Genomic DNA, 18,660 nt, shown 5'->3' on the forward strand with positions numbered 1-18,660 from the left:
TTTTGACTTTGACACAAAAGAATCATCTTCTGTTGATTGGTGTCAAAAAAAAGCGCCAAACTAGTGTTGTAAAATAATAAAACATGAAAACTTCCAAGGGGAGTAAATATTTTTTATAGGCACTGTAAATCACCGTGCTAATGCAAGTTTTTAAAAAAATACACTTTAGTTAACGAACTGAATTTACCATCTTCAGCTAGGTTTGCTGTTTGCCTTTGAATCTTAAATCCACTTCTCTGGATTATGTGTCTGATAACCTTGACAATTTCCCATCAAAGTATATGACATAAAAATACAAGGCATATTTTGAAGTATTGAAAATGCAGGTTGAGTTTCAGATCAACATTGAGTTATTTTTCCAAAATAACCATTCTTTCCTAAATATGAGAACTTAATTTTTGCAAAATTGGTTACAGTCTAGAATGTATGACCTGGCAAAGCCTCAATATATGAAGGAAAGTGTACCAAATACCTTGGTTAGGACCCGATGCAGCTGCATTGTTACATTCAGGAAGCTATGGATATGCACTTCTATGTGTGTCTCTATCAATATAGAGAGGTAATTATTTTATATGTCCAACCAGAATTCGATCTCCAAAAGTGACTTACCTTTAAGTAGTCTGGATTAAACTCAATCTGTCACTGTTGTACCCAACTTTTCAGCTGATCTTATTATGTACTGCCTGTTACACCAATGCCGTTTAGGGCAGCAGTGGTTCTCCATCTCTGTTTATGCTTGGCTATCTTCTCTATTGTACTCCGGGTGTGGTTCAGGGTCATCATTTCTGCCTCTAAGGTGTGGCACCAAGTTGCCTTTGGTCTCCCATGTTTCCTTTGCTTCAGGGGGTCCAGTGAAGTCCTGTCCTGATAGTGGAGTTGACTTTATTCTTGGTCTTCGCAGTGTTCAGGGCTTCTTTTCTCGTGCCAGTGATTTCCTCGTTTTCACTACTGTTAGCCATGGAAGTCCCAGGTAGAGACTCATGAATACTGTTGCACACAGATATAGAAGGATTCTTCATTGCTTATTCCTTAACAATTTTGTTTGACCAGTCACGGTTGTTAGCCTTGAGCTGAACTCTGAAACTGGAGGACTGGTAGACCACTCTTAGTTTGGCCTCTACCCTTTGAATTGTTTGGCATGGGTGACCCTACCAAGAGCCAAAGCACAAGACCCTAACTGCAGCCGACATACCTCTCTGGGTCACTGAGCAACGTTAGCCTCCAAGCCCTATGACAAGATTGTGGTCCTCTTAGAGGTGTCACTTGATCTGTGTCATGCTTTATTCACAAACAGTTATATCACTTTGTTTTCATCTGCAAGCTTACTACTCAGACAGCTTTCATTCTGTCAGTTACATACGTTACAAACAACAAACATTCCAACACTGATGCCTGTGGTACTTCAGATTTACAGTCAGAAAACATTTATCCAGCATGCCCGTAGCTGTGCATTGTTTTCAGGCATGTGTCTCCAAGGTGTGGGATAGCCCAGTGGTCTTGGATATTGTCTGAGGTTTCCCTCTTGTCTCCCCGAGCTGATGTGCGATCAGTACTGCAGAGCTCTCAGTCTCCTGTAGTTGGGTATGATAGGGTGACTGCACCCCCTCTCAATTATATGATGCTTCCCTTGCTTGCGTCATCAACTAGCTATTTGGGCTTCATTCTTGGATGAAGAGAGATTGTAGATATGAGGTCAGTCTTTTCATATCAGTCTCCTCGTTATTGGAGGCCCATTGCCTCAAGTCTGGTGTTATTGGTGTCCTTTCTTCTTTACCATCTGTCATTTTTCTTTTTCCTTCCCTGCTTGCCTTCCATTGACACAGCCACTTGGAGCAGAAACCATGGTTGATAGTTGGGAGTTAGATGAGGTGGGGCTTCTCCTTGCTTTCATTCTCCACATGAGTCATGGTAGGAGGCCGTTATTTGCATTCCTTGAATGAGGGTGGAATTGGTTGCCAAATCCCCATTTTGTTCTCTGTGCATGAGTACACGTACTGTTGAGTCAGATTCTGCAGAATTAGCCTGCTTCCCAGTTTGCAGCACTGGTCTCTTTCCCCTTGGTTTGGAGGCCTTCCAGCTTATGCAGTCGTTCTTAAAGGTGACTGCATTGCTCTGGGCTGGCACATGCCCGGGATTTTCTAGTTACAGCATACCTTGGTTATCCTTCCTGTACCACGGACCCACTATTTCCTTCAAATGCAAACACCAGGGGAGTCTGGATGCTGGCTCCCCTTTTGTCAACCCTCAAAATGGCTTATTCAGATCTCAAAGGAATCTTTCTGGTTAATTTAGTTCCCTGCTCCCTTGACCAATCAGAACAGGGTAGTTAGCACATGTACAGCAGGAGCCTGCAAGTTGACCGTATGATGTTCCTTCTGCGTAGCCGTATGAAGGGTGTTAAGAGCTGAATTCCATTCCCCTAGAAGACTTACAGCTTCTGTCATCCTACAGCATAATTGAAGATAACATTAAAATATCTGTTACTGAGGAAATCCTGGCAATAGTAGATGTTTTTGGTCTCAAGTTTGTAGCATTCTATTTATACCTTTCTTGCAAAGAACTTCCCATCACTGAGGCCCTTAATGGGTTATAGCAGGCTGTTGTTGGGAAAGAGGTGTTAGATTGGTCTTCAATTAGCATATATATATCCATTTGTGTCAGCAGGTTAAGCTCATATTCCACAGTCACTCAATGGAAAGAAGGTCTCAAAGAATCTTTGTCTTCCTTGCCTTCATTGTTTTCCTTTAGCCTGTACTGGGAGTACACACACGCATCAGGTTCCATCTCTTCTCACTCTTGGTCCATGGCCTTGTAAATTATCGCACAGGGAGCACTTGTTGAAATATGTTTTAAATGTGATTGAGTGTTTTTGTTTTCAAAAAACGATTAGCTTTATTTGTCACTTGTACTTGGAAACATACAGTGAAATGCGTTGTTTGCATTAAATCAAGAGTATTTTATTAAGCAGCCTGCAAGTGTCACCAGGCTTCTGGCACTAACATATCATGCCCACACCTTATTAATCCTAACTCGTGATGTGGGAGGAAACCTATGTGGTCATGGGGAGAAAACACCAACTCCTTACAGACAGCAGCAGGAATCGAACTCCCATCTGTAAAGTGATTGCACCAATCGCTACACCACCCTGTTGCCCAAAATTCTCATGCACTCAATATTGAAAACATTGAGAAATCTTTCCCTACTCATACCATTTACATTTAAATCTATGCCCACTTATCACTGATCTCTATCGAGAGTCTTCTCTTCAGCTTTCTTGTTCCAAAGAAAACACTCTCAGCCTAGCCAATCATATCTTGTAACATAAATTCTCTGTTGGCATTTGCCTAGATCAACATTCTAGACAAACTTGTACCTTCACATTCTTTTTATGCATTAGAAATCTGAACTGTATGAGGTATTCTAGCTGCTGAACTTTATTTTGTTCTTGCTGTTTTTATATACTGTGGCTTGATCTTTTGATAAATGATTTATTTTATTTTAATGCCTTTGAACCCATATTATCTCCCTATCCAAAGACATTTACAGATGTGGATGCATACTTAAAGGTATTTGTTTGCTCTCCCAAAATGCACTTGAATTAAGTTCCATTTGCTACTTTACTAACTCAATCCATTAATGTATACTTTTTCTACTAAATATTTTTGTAGAGTTAACTGATTGTTTTAATGTACAATTTGCAAATGCCTTTTAGATCGGACATCAGTAGTTGTAATTTATCAGTCACTAATGTATTTATTTTAAAATTTAATTAGTGTTAGGAATATAGTGACTTTATGTTGCTACTTATCATTTATATCTGCAAAAGATTCTAGTTCTTTTTGCTTGGAGTTTTATATGACCTGAAACAGGCCTACCAAATTATAACTCCACAGTAATTGTTCATTCTTTCAACTTAGGTCTGGATCTTGAATATTATTTCAGTTCTAATTTCTGTTTTGTTTATATTCCTCCTTTAAAAATAGGGCAGGACTTCATTTTAAATGATGCAATTATTTTTGCCTTGTATTGATGCAGATTAGTTTTCTAATTAATTCTGCTTGTCTTCCTACTAAAGACTCAGCAATGAGTGGAAATAACATTTATTCTGAAGTGGTTTTTGGGACTGATGATTGCACACTGAGCCAAGCGATATCTGATTGAATGGGTGGGTAGTTAGATAATTTGTGAGACTGTGCACCCAATGCATTGACTCTGGATTCTCACAATGAGTCCATGCATTGTGTACACGATACCAAAAATTAAATGGGTCATGGTTGGTGGGGATGTTGCTTTTTTTGGAAGAGATCTTTGAATTATTACCTCTCTCTTAATCTGGTAACTCTTACTCCTGAAATGTTCAGGATTGAGTTTGTCTTAAGAAACTGGTGTCAGATATATAAATAATGTGGCCTGGCAAACAGTCAATTGCCTGACCTGGGGGAGGGCACTGATCTTGCATTATTCTTTAAGTGTTAGGAGATAATCTTTGTGGGATCTCTGCCCTTGAGTTATATAATTCAGTCTTCAAAAGTATTGCGGTAGACTGGAATCAGTGCTGTTAAGTTCGACATGCTGATTTTCAAACACTATCTCCTTTAGTCAGCTTAAGGCCTTGCTGGCACAGTGAAGGTTATGGCAAATTTCATTCCACTGTTTCCAGTAAGTGATCTGATCTTTTGTGATCTAAAGTTTGGAAAAGTGTAAACTACACCCATGGGTCACTGAGCAAAACATTATGTTATTTGGTTTAAAAAAATTATATTAATAAGCAATATTGCAGTCAGTTGAATCAAAAGAGACTATGACTGCAATGAATGGTGGAGAAGACTCACAAAGCTAAATTGCCAACTATTTTTCTTTGTTTCTGTAGATTAGTTTATCTGACTACTTGACCATCGTCCAGTTCTTGCATTTAGAAGAGATTGTGTGTAATCAGCTAAACTGTATGATAGTGAAATTCATTTTTCAGTTAAACTGAAGACAATGTTTTGCAACTGTTGTAGTAACGAAAACAGTACTACTTCTGGAAACTGGCACATGAAGAACATTTCAAATGACTTTGAGTACTGTGAGTACATTCTCAGGAACACTCAGAAGTGGAGCAGAATTGGTAGAAGTAGTGTTCCATTTCTCAAACTACCTAACTGCCTGCTTGTCAGAGACTTTCTGCACCTATGGCAACCTGTATAGATTCTAAAATCATCTTGGGACCCACAAAACTCGAGAAGAAGCAAGCCAACTGTGATGCTAAGTAGAGGTGTAAAACAATTGAGAAAGATAGCATGTGTAATTTTGTTGTCTTGGTGTTCTGCATGCAAATTGGTATTGGGCCGTTAATCGGTAAACCAACTATGTAATAAATATCCTTTTTTTAAATGAAGAAAAAGACCAATGGAGACAAGGTACCAATCCATATGTTCAAACCTTTTCGTTCAAAGATCATTCAAGGAATCAAGATAGCAATGAATCTAATAGACATTTTCCCCACTCTGCAATGAAAGATGCTCAAGTGTTTGTAGTTCTGCAGTCAAGATCAAGCATTTCATTCAGTGGGAAGAATTAAATTGGAGTTCTTTATTGTGTCCTATTGTTCCTTCCAGAAACCATTGTGAAACAATTTAGATTAGTAAAAGTTGATCACTTATCCAGCTGTTATGCCATTAAGCGTAAAGTCCCATTAATTACAATGAGGGGTGACCTAAATGAAACTGATCGAATTTTCAAAGGCCTCAAGAGAGTAGATGTGGAGAAGATGTTTCCTATGGTGCAGGAGTCTAAGACCAGGGGACTTGACTTCAGAATAGAGGGGCAACACACAAAATGCTGGAGGAACTCAGCAAGCCAAGCAGCATCTATGGAAAAGAGTACAGTTGATATTTTGGGCTGAGACCCTTCAGCAGGTCTGGAGAAAAAAAGATGAGGGGTAGAGTTAAAAGATGGTGGTAGGAGAGGGAGAAACACAAGGTGATAGGTGAAACCAGGATGGGTGAAGTAAAGAGCTGGGAAGTTGATTGGTGAAAGAGATACAGGGCTGGAGGAGGGGAGTCTGATAAGAGAGGACAAAAGGCCATGGAAGAAAGAAAATAAAGGAAAATGGGAAGGGAGCACCAAAGTGAAGCGATGGGCAGGCAAGGAGATAAGGTTAGAGAGGGAAAAGAAGATGGGGAATGGCGAAAGAGGGAGCTGCCATTAATGGAAGTTCAAGAAATCGATGTTCATGCCATCAGGTTGGAGGCTATCGAGACAGAATATAAGGTGCTGTTCCTCCATCCTGAGTTTGGACTCATCACGACAGCGGAGGAGGTCATGGATAGACACATGGGAATGGGAAATGGAATTAAAATGGGTGGCCACTGGGAAATCCCACTTATTTGGCAGACAGAACATAAGTGCTTGGCAAAACAGTCTCCCAATCTACGAAACTCACCGATATACAGAAGGCCACATTGAGAGCACCAGGCACAGGATATGACCCCACCAACTCACAGGTGAAGTGTTGCCTCACCTAGGAGGACTGTTTGGGGCACTGAATGGTAGTGAGGAAGGAGGTGCATGGGCAGGTGTAGCACTTGTTCTGCTTGCAAGGATAAGTAAGAGCAATGGGGAGGGACGAATGGACAATGGAGTTGTGTAGGGAGCAATCCCTGCGGAAAGCAGAAAGTGGGGGGAGGGAAAGATATGTTTATTGGTGGGATTCCATTGGAGATGGCGGAAGTTGCGGAGAATTATGTGCTGGACACGGAGGCGGTGGGGGACACACAGAAGTGCAGCAAAAGTGAACCGCAGACTTCGGTTCTTTGCAGGAATGGGACCAGTTCTCGGGCTTTCAGACCGGCCGTTGCTGTTTGTCACACCAAGGGTTCAGCATGAGAATCTGACTCAAATTCAAAATCTAAGATCTTGGGGCTCTGGAGACTGGCAGATCGAGGGTTGGTGTGATGGCAAGAGATTTTTGTGTCATCGGGGAGGCTGGAAAATCTTTTGCTGTGGGCCTGAAGACACAAGATCTTTGCAATCTTCAGGCACAGAGCTAGAAAAAAGCGATGAAATGGACTTTTTAACATTGTAAACCAGCGGGTTGTTTTCATGTCTCCCGCTCGCTGTGAAAATGGGGGACACCTACCTCTCCCTTATTAGGTAGAGAGAGAACCTGTGGTTTGTCGAATGCCGGATGAAATGCAATAGTCTTTGGGATAACTGCAAGGTCTGTGTCTTTGGTATTGCCTAGCTCACGCTTGTGCCCGGCAATGGGTGCGTTTTTTTTTTGCTGGGGGGGAGGGGGGATCGTTGCTTGCTGCCACTTATGCGCGGGAGGGGGGGAGCTTGGGGGACTTTGGGGCTCTCATTCTATCTGGGCAGCTTCCAATCTGATGGCATAAACATCGATTTCTTGAACTTCTGATAATGGAGGCCCCCCCCCCCCCGACCAAAATCCATTCCTTTTTCCCACTCTCACCTTATCTCCTTGCCTCCCCAACACCTCCCTCTGGTGTTCCTCTCCCCTTTTCTTTCTTCCATTGACTTCTGTCCTCTCCAATTAGATTCCCTCTTCTCCAGCCCTATATCTCTCTCACCAATCAATTTTCCAGCTCTTTACTTCACCCATCCCCCCTCCAGGTTTCACCTATCACAAACAAGAGAAAGTCTATAGGTGCTGCAAAATGCTGGAGGAACTCAGCAGGCCAGGCAGCATCTATGGAAAAAAAGTACAGTCGATGTTTTGGGCCGAAACCCTTTGGCAGGACTGAAGGAAAAAAGTTAAGGAATAGATTTGAAAGGTGGGGGGAGGAGAGAGAGAAACACCAGGTGCCTCCTCTCCCTTCACCATTTCCCATCCCCTTGTCCTTCGCTCATGTTATCTCCTGCCCATTCCCTTCCACCCCGCCCCGCTTTCTTCTTTCTTCCTTCTTCCATGGCCTTCTGTCTTTTTCACCAATCAACTTCCTAGCTCTTTGCTTCATCCCTGCCCTTTCAAGTTTCACCTATCATCTTGTGTTTCTCCCTCCCCCCCCCCCCCCCATCTTTTAAATCCACTCATTATCTTTTTTTTTCAGTCTTGCTGAACAGTCTTGGCTCGAAGCATTGACGGTACTCTTTTTTCCATAGATGCTGCCTGGCCTGCTGAGATCCCCCAGCATTTTGTGTGTGTTGCTTGGATTTCCAGCATCTGCAGATTTTCTCTTGTTCGTGCTCAAAATAGAAGGACACTCTTTTAGAATGGTGATGAGTAGGAATTGCTTTAGCCAGAGAGTGGTGAATCTGTGAAATTTGTTGTCACTGGTGGCTGTGGAGGCCAAGTCATTGAGTATATTTAAGGCAGAGGTTTATAGATTCTTGATTATTCAGGGTGTGAAGGGATACGGGGAGAAGGCAATTGATTGGAGCTGAGAGGGAAAATGGATCGGCCATGATAAAATGGCAGAGCAGACTCGATGGGCCATATGGACGAATTCTGCTCCTGTATCTTATGGTCTTATTACATTATTGTGAAAATTGAAACATTAAAAACTTATGTAAATATACTGGAAATGTTCCAACGTATATAGTTGTGTTTACATTGGTGGTTTGCTGAAAATTTTCAAGTAACACTTGCAGTCGTTTTGTTTTTCTACTTTCACAGCTATTTAAAACTTGCTTTTCCTTTGTAGGAACTCCCCTCACAGCTCTGCTAGCTCATTGAGCCAAATTTTGAGCTGGAGGCTAATTAAATGTCTGAATTCCAAGTTAGTGCAACATTTACATGTAAGCCTGCCATAATCAAGCCTTGGACATAAGAAAATTGTCACCATTTTAACTATTGATTCTAATTCTAACCAGCTAATGCTTTTTGCCACCATTTAAACCCTCTCCCAACAATACTGGGTGGTATTGTAACATAGCCAGGTTCAATAACTGCTGCTGTCTGTAAGGATTTTGTACATTCTCTTCAAGGCCATGTGGGTTCCCTCTGGATGCTCAAGTTTCGTCCCGTGTTCCAGAGATGTGCAGTTAGTTTGTTCATTGGTCACTTCGCTGTCATTGAGTGGCATGGGCTTGTTACAATCCTGTATCTATGAATAAATGCTCATTCATTGCGTGTTCAGTCATCACTAAATCATAAATACTTGGAAAAGTACATTAACTCTTTTATATAAAGTATATGAATTGAAGGAATTGTTAAATGCTACATCAAAGGTAATTTTTACTGAGAATCTCAATATTAATTTTAATATTGATTTGTAGAAGCTTTGGCAGTTTGCAGAGTTACTTGCTCTTTTCATGGGAAGGAAATGCTGATGAAACACTGTGAAAGATGACTTGTTGATGCCCAATTTATTTGTTTGCTACCTCATCAATTGATTTCCTGCTATTCAATAGTCTAACATGCTTCTTAGTAAATGCTTTAGTATGCCTCCCAGAAACCACATCTGAGAACCATCTTAAAATGGAAACAAAGTGTTTTTATACCTTGAAGTGCTGTGCTACAGGCTGCAGTTAAGATTATGATCTTCTGATGAATGGTAGGCTTGGCTTTCTTGTTTAATCAAATTTGCATTTCTTCCTGTATTTGTCGTGGTTCAACTCTATTGACGTATAGAAAATAGATGTGGAAAGTTATCTGCTGATTTATACCCTACAAAATGTATTTTGGTATATTTATTAGCTGCAATGGTGAAATAGTTTATGCTCTGAGAGCAGTACAAAAACAAGACCTTAATTTTGTGTATTCTGGCTTCAATGCAAGGTTGGAAAGGGAAGGGTGAGAGAAGGTTATTTCAGTACACTTCTGATGATGCTTGGAGCATGCTCTTGCCATAATCAATATCCTTTTGCATCAGACAATTACAATGATTCATGACAACACAATGGATCCAAGTATTGCCATATATTAGGCCGTGCCGTTATCTAAGTGAGAGACTGCAAGGGTGTCAAATGATGGTGGCTGATAACTGTGGTATTGGCTGGTACATAATCTATTCAGTTATCTCTCAACAACAAAGTGGCAGAAAAAAATAATATGAAGAGACTCTGAGCACTCCTTTGGAAACTCTACTCAGGAATCTAAAATCCAGTGATTTCAGTTAATTGAGCAATTGGTTAATCGGGCCAGTCACCTGCTCATCGAGAAAATAGCTGAGATTCCCTTCATTTATTTGGGACACAATGCCATTTAAATGGGCAGGAGACTGTTGGCAAACATTTTCTCACAAGTGTCACTTGTGTGGTTGCACAACACTGCTTACAGCGAACAGTTTTAAATGGTGTTTGTTTAAAAAGCAGTGTTTTTTGTCGCTGATAGTTGGCTAGAAATAAGCAGAAAGAAAATTTAGAACTGTTTTGTTCATTGCATTCAGGCTTAGAGATGCCAGAAACGGCCTAGAGTTGAAAATAAAATGATTTCACTACTTCAAGTTAGGAACTATTGAATTGACTTTATTTCTTACCTCTTTCACATACATGAGGTTGGAGCTTAAAAGAGTTCAGAAGGAACTCAGAGTACAGATAAGGGGGGCAAAGGAGCAGTATAGGAGGAAGCTAGAACAAAAGCTGCAGAAAAAAAGCATGTAGGAGGTGTGGGATGGGATGAAGATCATCACCGGATGCGGTGCAAAGCGGGGGGCGAACATAAGTGGAGATGTGGAGAAAGCGAACCAGCTGAACAACTTCTTCAACAGGTTCGACAGCTCAATCTCATCCTCACCGCAGGAATCCACACCAGGCTTACTTCCCTCACAGGAAAATAGCCACTCACAGGAGACCTTGCCCATGCCCAGGATTACGGCTGCACAGGTGGAAGGTCAACTGAGGAAGATCTGTACCAGCAAGGCGGCTGGACCGGATGGAGTTTCCCCACGATTACTGAGGGCCTGTGCGTCTGAGCTGGGAGAACCACTACAGCGCATCTTCAACATGAGCCTGGAGCAGAGAAGAGTACCGAGACAGTGGAAAACATCCTGCATTGTCCCGGTACCGAAGAAACCACAACCAAAGGAGTTGAATGACTTCAGACCTGTTGCCTTGACGTCGCACGTGATGAAGACCATGGAGCGGCTGATAATACAGAATCTGAGGCCACAAACCAGGCATGCCCAGGATCCTCTTCAGTTTGCATATAAGGAGAAGGTGGGAGTGGAGGATGCTATCACGTATTTGCTGCACAAATCACTCTCTCACCTAGAGGGGGTCAGTTGTGCTGTGAGGATTACATTCCTTGACTTCTCTAGTGCCTTTAACACCATCCAGCCCAAGATCTTAAGGCACAAACTAACGGAGATGGGAGTAGACTCTCACATGGTGGATTGGATAGTGGACTACTTGACAGGTAGACCTCAGTATGTGCGGTTGGGAGACTGTAGGTCTGACACGGTGGTCAGCAGCACAGGGGCGCCGCAGGGAACCGTACTCTCTCTGGTCCTGTTCACCCTGTACACATCAGACTTCCAATATAACTCGGAGTCCTGCCATGTGCAGAAGTTCGCTGATGACACGGCCATAGTGGGGTGTGTCAGGAATGGACAGGAGGAGGAGTATAGGAAACTGATACAGGACTTTGTGATATGGTGCAACTCAAACTACCTGCGTCTCAATATCACCAAGATCAAGGAGATGGTGGTGGACTTTAGGAGATCTAGGCCTCATATGAAGCCAGTGATCATTAATGGAGAATGTGTGGAGCAGGTTAAGACCTACAAGTATCTGGGAGTACAGTTAGACGAGAAGCTAGACTGGACTGCCAACACAGATGCCTTGTGCAGGAAGGCACAGAGGCGACTGTACTTCCTAAGAAGGTTGGCGTCATTCAATGTCTGTGGTGAGATGCTGAAGATGTTCTATAGGTCAGTTGTGGAGAGCGCCCTCTTCTTTGTGGTGGCGTGTTGGGGAGGAAGCATTAAGAAGAGGGACGCCTCACGTCTTAATAAGCTGGTAAGGAAGGCGGGCTCTGTCGTGGGCAAAGTACTGGAGAGTTTAACATCGGTAGCTGAGCGAAGGGCGCTGAGTAGGCTACGGTCAATTATGGATAACCCTGAACATCCTCTACATAGCACCATCCAGAGACAGAGAAGCAGTTTCAGCGACAGGTTACTATCGATGCAATGCTCCTCAGACAGGATGAAGAGGTCAATACTCCCCAATGCCATTAGGCTTTACAATTCTACCGCCAGGACTTAAGAACTTTTTAAAAGCTATTATTAATGCTTTTGAGATAGTGATTTAGATGCATATCATATTTTTTACTGAGTTAAGTATTGTATGTAATTAGTTTTGCTACAACAAGTGTATGGGACATTGGAAAAAAGTTGGAATTTCCCCATGGGGATGAATAAAGTATCTATCTATCTATCTATCTATCTATGAGGAGTAAAAATCTTTACATTATGTCTCTGTCTGAATGTGCAAATTATAGTAATTTGTAATAAATAGTATGTTTAGTAAGATATACAACAGAATAGAAATATGATTATCAGCATGAATTAATCAGTCTGATGGCCTGGTGGAAGAAGCTGTCCCAAAGCCTGTTGATCCTGGTTTCTCTGTAGACTGCCTCATTATTATTTGTGATAAGGCCAATCAATGCAGTATCATCTGCAAATTTAATTAAGAGATTGGAGCTGTGGGTGGTGACACAGTCATGGGTGTACAGTGAGTAAAGGAGGGGGCTGAGGACACAGCCCTGGTGGGCTCCTGTGTTGAGGGTCAGAGGGGAAGAGGTGAGGGAGCCCACTCTTATCACTTGCCAGTGATCTGACAGGAAATCCAAGATCCAGTTGTACAAGGCCGAGTGAAGGCCAAGGTCTCTGAGCTTCCTGTTGAGCCTGGATGGAATTATGGTGTTGAATGCTGAACTGTAGTCCAAGAACAGCAATCTCACATAAGCATCCTTCTCCAGATGTGTAAGGACAGTGTGTAGAGCAGTGGCTATTGCATCATCTGTTGATCAGTTCTATCGGTAGGTGAATTGTAGGGGATCCAGTTTGGGTGGTAGCAAGCTGCAGATGTAATCCTTGACCTCAATCTCAAAGCATTTGCTTATTATTGAGGTGAGTGCGACAGGATGCCAGTCGTTCAGACATGTTCACTTGGTTCTTTTTAGGTACAAGGACAATGGTGGATGTTTTGAAGCAGGAGGACACTCTGCACTGGGAAAGGGAGAGATTAAAAATGTCTGCAAACACACCAGTTAGTTGTGCCGTGCACATCCTGAGTACCCGCCCTGGGATGCCGCTCGGTCCCGCAGCCTTGCAATTGTCCACTCGTTGAAAACACCTGAGTACTTCAGCTCAGATGACCAAGGTGCAGGTCACATCAGTGGCTCTCCTTGGGTGATCAGTGTTGGCAACATCGAACAGTGTAAAAAAGATTTAGCACATCTGGGAGCGAGGCAGTGACGTTGGCAGCTCCAAGTCTGCGAAGTCTGTGATGGTGTGCGGACCTTGCCATAAGCTGCGTGTGTTGTTGGTGGAGAGATGTGTCTGGATCTTGTCATTTCTCTGCCTTGATGACTTCACATAGATCATAGCTGCATTTCTTGAGTTCCTGGTGGTTACCAGTGGCGAGAGCTGTGTCTAGTGCGGTGAATGCAGTGTGTATGGAACGGTTGACCCAGGGTTTCTGGTTTGGATAGACCCTGACTGATTTTTGGGGGACAATGTCCTCCGGATAAAGCTTGTGGCCCCTTCAGCGAACTTGGAGACATCCTCATCACGAAAGACATTCCGGTTGACGTCATCAAAGCAGTCCTGAAGCATGTTGATTGGTTGGGCCAACAGTGGACAGTTTTAACTCTGGCCACCTCTTGTTTCAGCTTTTGCCTGTACGTGGACAGAAGCAGGATGGAGGAGCGATCAGATTTCCCAAGTGGCAGGCGGAGGAGTGCTTTGTAAGCATTGTGGAAGGGAGAGTAGCAGTGGTCAAGTATGCTGTCTCCCTATGTGCTCAGCTGGATGTGTTTGACCAAACTTCAGAGAAACTTCAGTCAGTGATGCTCAATTAAAGTCTCCAGAGACAATAAAAACAGCCTCCAGGTGTGCAGTCTCCAGGGTGCTGATGGTCTCGTACGGTTCCTTGAGAGCCAAGTCAGTATCAGCCTACGGCGAAATATACACAGCTGTGAACTCTCTAGGCAGCCAGAAAGATCTACACAGCAGCACAAGTTACTCCAGATCCAGGAAACTAAAGGATTTGAGGACATGCATATTCCGGGGGTCACACCAAGCATTAGTGACCATGAAGCATACCTCACCTCCTTTACTCTTCCCAGAGAGGTTTTCAGACCTGTCTGCCCAGAACAGGGAGAACCCAGAGGGCTCGATGCCGAGACCTGCTATCTCCTCCATTAACCAGGTGTCCATGAAGCACAAAACGTTACATTGCTTTGTTTCCCACTGATGGGAAATTCTTGCTCTCAGTTTACACAACTTGTCCAGTAACTGAATGTTAGCCAGGAGTATGCTCGGGAGTGGCGGCCAGTTAGCACACTGTTTCAACCTCACTAGGATACTCTTCTCCCTCGCCTCTGACGCTGTCTCTGAGGTAGCGGTGGTGTAATAAATGAGCCTCCCATGGGCCGTGTAAGCAGTGGTCCCCAGAGTAGAAAAGGCAGCACGTTGTGGGTAAATGCCATCTTCCTGATGTTCAGAAGCGTCAGTCGATCAATGAAGAATGTGAAGGTATTGACAATCATCTTGAATGTTACAATAAAAGTGAAGATTTGGAGGATGCAATAACATTGTATGAAGGCAGAATATTGTCTGCACTAGATGCCTATGCTGATTTTATTCATTTACAGTTAATCAAAAGAACACAGTAGTGTACATTGAATGAAATACTCTCCTAATAAGTATTAGTAACAAATTTCACTATATATACACCAGTGATATTAAACCCAATTCTAATACAGTTTTATAATGCTGTAGTACTATTCTGATTGGTTCTGTATTTAATGTACATATATAATTTGTTACTCAATTAAAAGGAAGCTTGTCTTTTTAAAAAATCTTTTTTAACTATTGGCTTATTGGGCCAAAATGTGCTGGTCCCGATGTATCCCAAGTAACTGGAATCTACTGTAATCTGAACCCATGGGAAAGGCAGTGTCTGTAGCTTTTGGCTTGCCCTTAAGACCATCTTAATTAATGCTCTGAAGCACCTCTTTATTCTTTTTATCAGCAGAAAACAGATTGGTTTGAGAGCAGTTCAAAACTCCAGGAGTGAAAAATCATAAATACTTGGTGTACCTGGTCTGGAATCACCAAATGCTTTTTAAAAATTGCAATTCTACAGACATTTGAAGGCTGAAATGCAAAAATGCACTTCAGATGTGAAGAGCAAATCTGGCTTACAGGCATGGCATTAATGGATTAATATAAGACTCAAAATGCATTAACTGCTGTAATTCTGGCACTAACTCAATTTGCAAAATATTTTAAATTAAAAAAACCTTTGGAAAAACAAGATGGTCTCCATTGCAGAGAAAATTTCTGCAGAAGTACTAAATGTCAAGTTGAATTTGCCTTCTGCATAAGTATGTGGTGTACCGATCAATAGGAAATGTGTGGAGCAACATCACAGGTAGGTAGGTACAGACAAAACTATATAAATTAGAATTATATGATGGAAAAGAAAGACTGGCAGAAGTAAGATTTCAGTGCAAAATAGAACAATGACACAATCGAAGACAAGTATGTGGTAGTGCAAGAATATTCCATAGTATTCCATTGCTAAGGTAGGGTTAGTGTTGTGTAAGTAAGTTTAATGATCTGATGGTTGTGGGAAAATCGCTTTTTTTCTGAACCTGGCAGTGTGGAACTTCAGGTGACTTTACTTCTTGCCTGATGGTGGCAGCAAGAAGAGGGCATGTCCAAGGTAGTATGGATCCCTGATGATAGATGTCATTTTCTTGAGGCAGTGCCTCCTGTTGATGCTGTTAGTGGTAGGATGGGACAAGCTGTGTCCACAATTCTGCAGCTGTTGCTTTTCTGTGTGCTAGAATTGCTGCACCAGACCATGATGCAATTGGTCAGAATATGTTCCAATAGTGCATTTGTGGAAGTCTGTTGGGAGTAATTAGTGATATGCCAAATCTCCTTCAGCTTTTAAGAAAGTAGAGGCACTGATGTACTTTCTGAGAGGTTAACAGGCAGTAATTTGTAATCGCTTACTATCTCCATCGCTACCTCACCAATGAGAATTGACATGCAGTTGCCTGAAGTCAGTGATCAGGTTCTTGGTTTTTTTTAATGTTAAGAGTGTTGTTATTGTGACACTGCTAAACTAGAAATTCTCTCACTCCTGTAGACTGACTCGTATCACCTATGATTTGACCAGGAATGGTGGTATCATTGGTGAATTTATAGATGGTATTGGAGTTGAGATTAGCCATGAAGTTGTGACTGTAAGTACGTAACTTGAGGTGCACTTGTATTCATAAGTGAGGAGGAGGTATTACTATTGACCACTCTGATAATGGCTTTCTGATGAAAAGTCAAAGATCCAAGTGCAAAGGGGGGTATGGAGGCCCAGGTCTTGAAGCTTGATGATAAGCTTTGATGGGATATCTTTGTTGAAATCTGAGCTGCAGTCGATGAACAGCTGCTTGCAGTCTGCATTATCTTTGTCCCAGTGATGCAGAACTGAGTGCAGAGCCAGTGAAATAGCATCTGTTGTTGACCTGTTGTAATGCCAGGCAAATAGAGGGGGATCCAGGTCATTTGAGGCCATAGCCAACTTCTCAAAGCACTTTATTATGGTGGCTATTAGTGCAACTAAACACAGGTCATCATGCTTTTCTATAGATGCCATTCTGAAGTGGGTAGAAACCTTGCACCACGGAAGCATGTGAGCATGTGGTTGAAAATGTCTTTGAATACGCCAGCCAGTTGGTCTGCGCAGAACTTCAGAATTTGGACAGTTAAATCGTCTGAGCTGGACACTTTTTGTGGATTCGCCCTCTTGAAGGGTGCCCTGATGTCAGCCTTAAAGACGTAGATTGCAGGTTGTCCGGAACTGTGGGGGCTTATGTTGGAATCTAATTATTCTCCCATTTAAAATGTGCATCAAATGCATTGAGCTCATCCAGAAGTGAGTGCTGTGGCCTCTAATGCTGTGCATTTTCGGTTTGGAGGAAGTGATGGTCTACAAGCGTTGCTGCAACTGTCATGCATCCATTTATGACTCTGGTTTAGTCCAGAATCTCTTTGTGCTCATGATAGCCTTCAGGGATCTTAACTACACTACTTGTGCAACTCGAGATCACTCATCCCAACCATCACACATCTAACCTTCAGCAGATTACAAATCTCTTGGTTCATCCATGGCTTTGGGTTGGGGAAGACACTGAATGTTTTTGTGGGCAGTTATTTGCCCACACAGTTCTCTATGAAGTCAGTGATGAATGTCAGATACTCATTCAGGTACAAAGACAAATTGAATCTGCCACAGCTCATCAACTAAAAGTAGCCCTGCATTTACTTCTCTGCTTCTGTTGGCCAGCTTTTCATAGAGCTCTGTTGTAGTGTTACACTCTTCAATCTCTGCCTGTACACAGAAAGAAGAAATAAAGCTAGGTGGTTGGATTTACCATAGGTGTGGGCAAAGGATGGAGTGATAGGTTTTCCTAATGGTAGTATAGCAGCAATGAAGTGGTTTTCTTAAAATTTAACAGAATGTGCACCTTGAGTTGGAGAGAGAGGAAAATACAGAAAGAATGATATGCTAAGCCCTACTTGATAAGCTGCTTTTGCCTTTGGTCTGGTGTTTCAGAGGAATGCCTCACCAGGCTGCTTTGTTTTCAATTCTTCTAACATTGTCGCTATAATCAAATTCACATAAGTAGAAGATTCACTGAAAGTGTAATGCGGTTCATTAGAGCCAAAAAGTCTAATAACTACAAAAGATATTAGAATCTTCATGATAATTTAATTGAGACTGATTAACAACGTGAAGAAAATCTCAAGAGCATTTGAAGAACTTCTGATCTATATCAAGGCTAATGACAGATCATTTTATAATTGAAGTCCATCATCAAGAGGGGAACCTTACTACATTATTATAGTGTGAGAAATTTCAGAGCTAAAGCTGAAAGTAATTGGTATTTATCCTGTGCTAAATGGGCACTTTCTCACTTCTCAAAGAAAGCCAGTGCTGTAATCAGATATTTTATCTCCTGGAATTACATTTTTAAAAGATAAGTTAGAATTTTATTTCCTTCCAAACCATGCTATCTTCAATTCTGCTATTATGCATGTATTTCACTGTGCAATAATGCTGCAGTCTGAGATTACTTTTAGAAGCAGGTTGGCTCCGTGCAAAATGAGCCTGGCATATTAAAGGACCTGATGGGAAAAGTACTAAGTATTATATCATTGCTCAATTTTAGTTGATGTAAGTATGTCAAAACAAGAATACCCATGATTATCTATTACCCTTTCCCAAATATTCTCAAGTTTCAATTTAAAGGTAGAAGATAAGGATAAAAGGTAGAATTCACTGAATTTCTTCCATGAAGAACACTGAATAACTAAATTCAAATGTTAATACAGGCAGTCCCTGAGTTACAAGCGTCCGACTTACGGACAACTCGTACTTATGAACTGAGGAAGGAGAACGCTGTCCACCATTTTAAGTCATTGCCGTTAACACTGTGTTGAGTGTTTAACTTTGTATTTGGCTTAAATTTTTCTT

General features: G+C 41.9%; 1 protein-coding gene across 2 annotated transcripts in view; it reads left to right on the top strand.

Annotated features, from left to right (window-relative positions):
* The window catches only part of commd1 (copper metabolism (Murr1) domain containing 1), a 107,869-nt gene that overhangs the window by 24,802 nt on the left and 64,407 nt on the right, over positions 1-18,660 (top strand). Inside the window, exon 1 of one of the 2 annotated variants that reach the window (XM_073051178.1) lies at positions 9,393-9,500. The exons of the other annotated variant lie outside the window; for it this stretch is intronic. Coding sequence (XP_072907279.1) covers positions 9,498-9,500 — 3 coding nt within the window. The 5' untranslated portion in view covers positions 9,393-9,497. Of the gene's footprint in view, positions 1-9,392; positions 9,501-18,660 lie in introns of those variants that run through there. 2 annotated transcript variants of the gene reach the window in all.

The sequence above is a fragment of the Hemitrygon akajei genome, chromosome 7 (genome assembly GCF_048418815.1).
Source record: "Hemitrygon akajei chromosome 7, sHemAka1.3, whole genome shotgun sequence".
Taxonomy (NCBI): Eukaryota; Metazoa; Chordata; class Chondrichthyes; order Myliobatiformes; family Dasyatidae; genus Hemitrygon; species Hemitrygon akajei.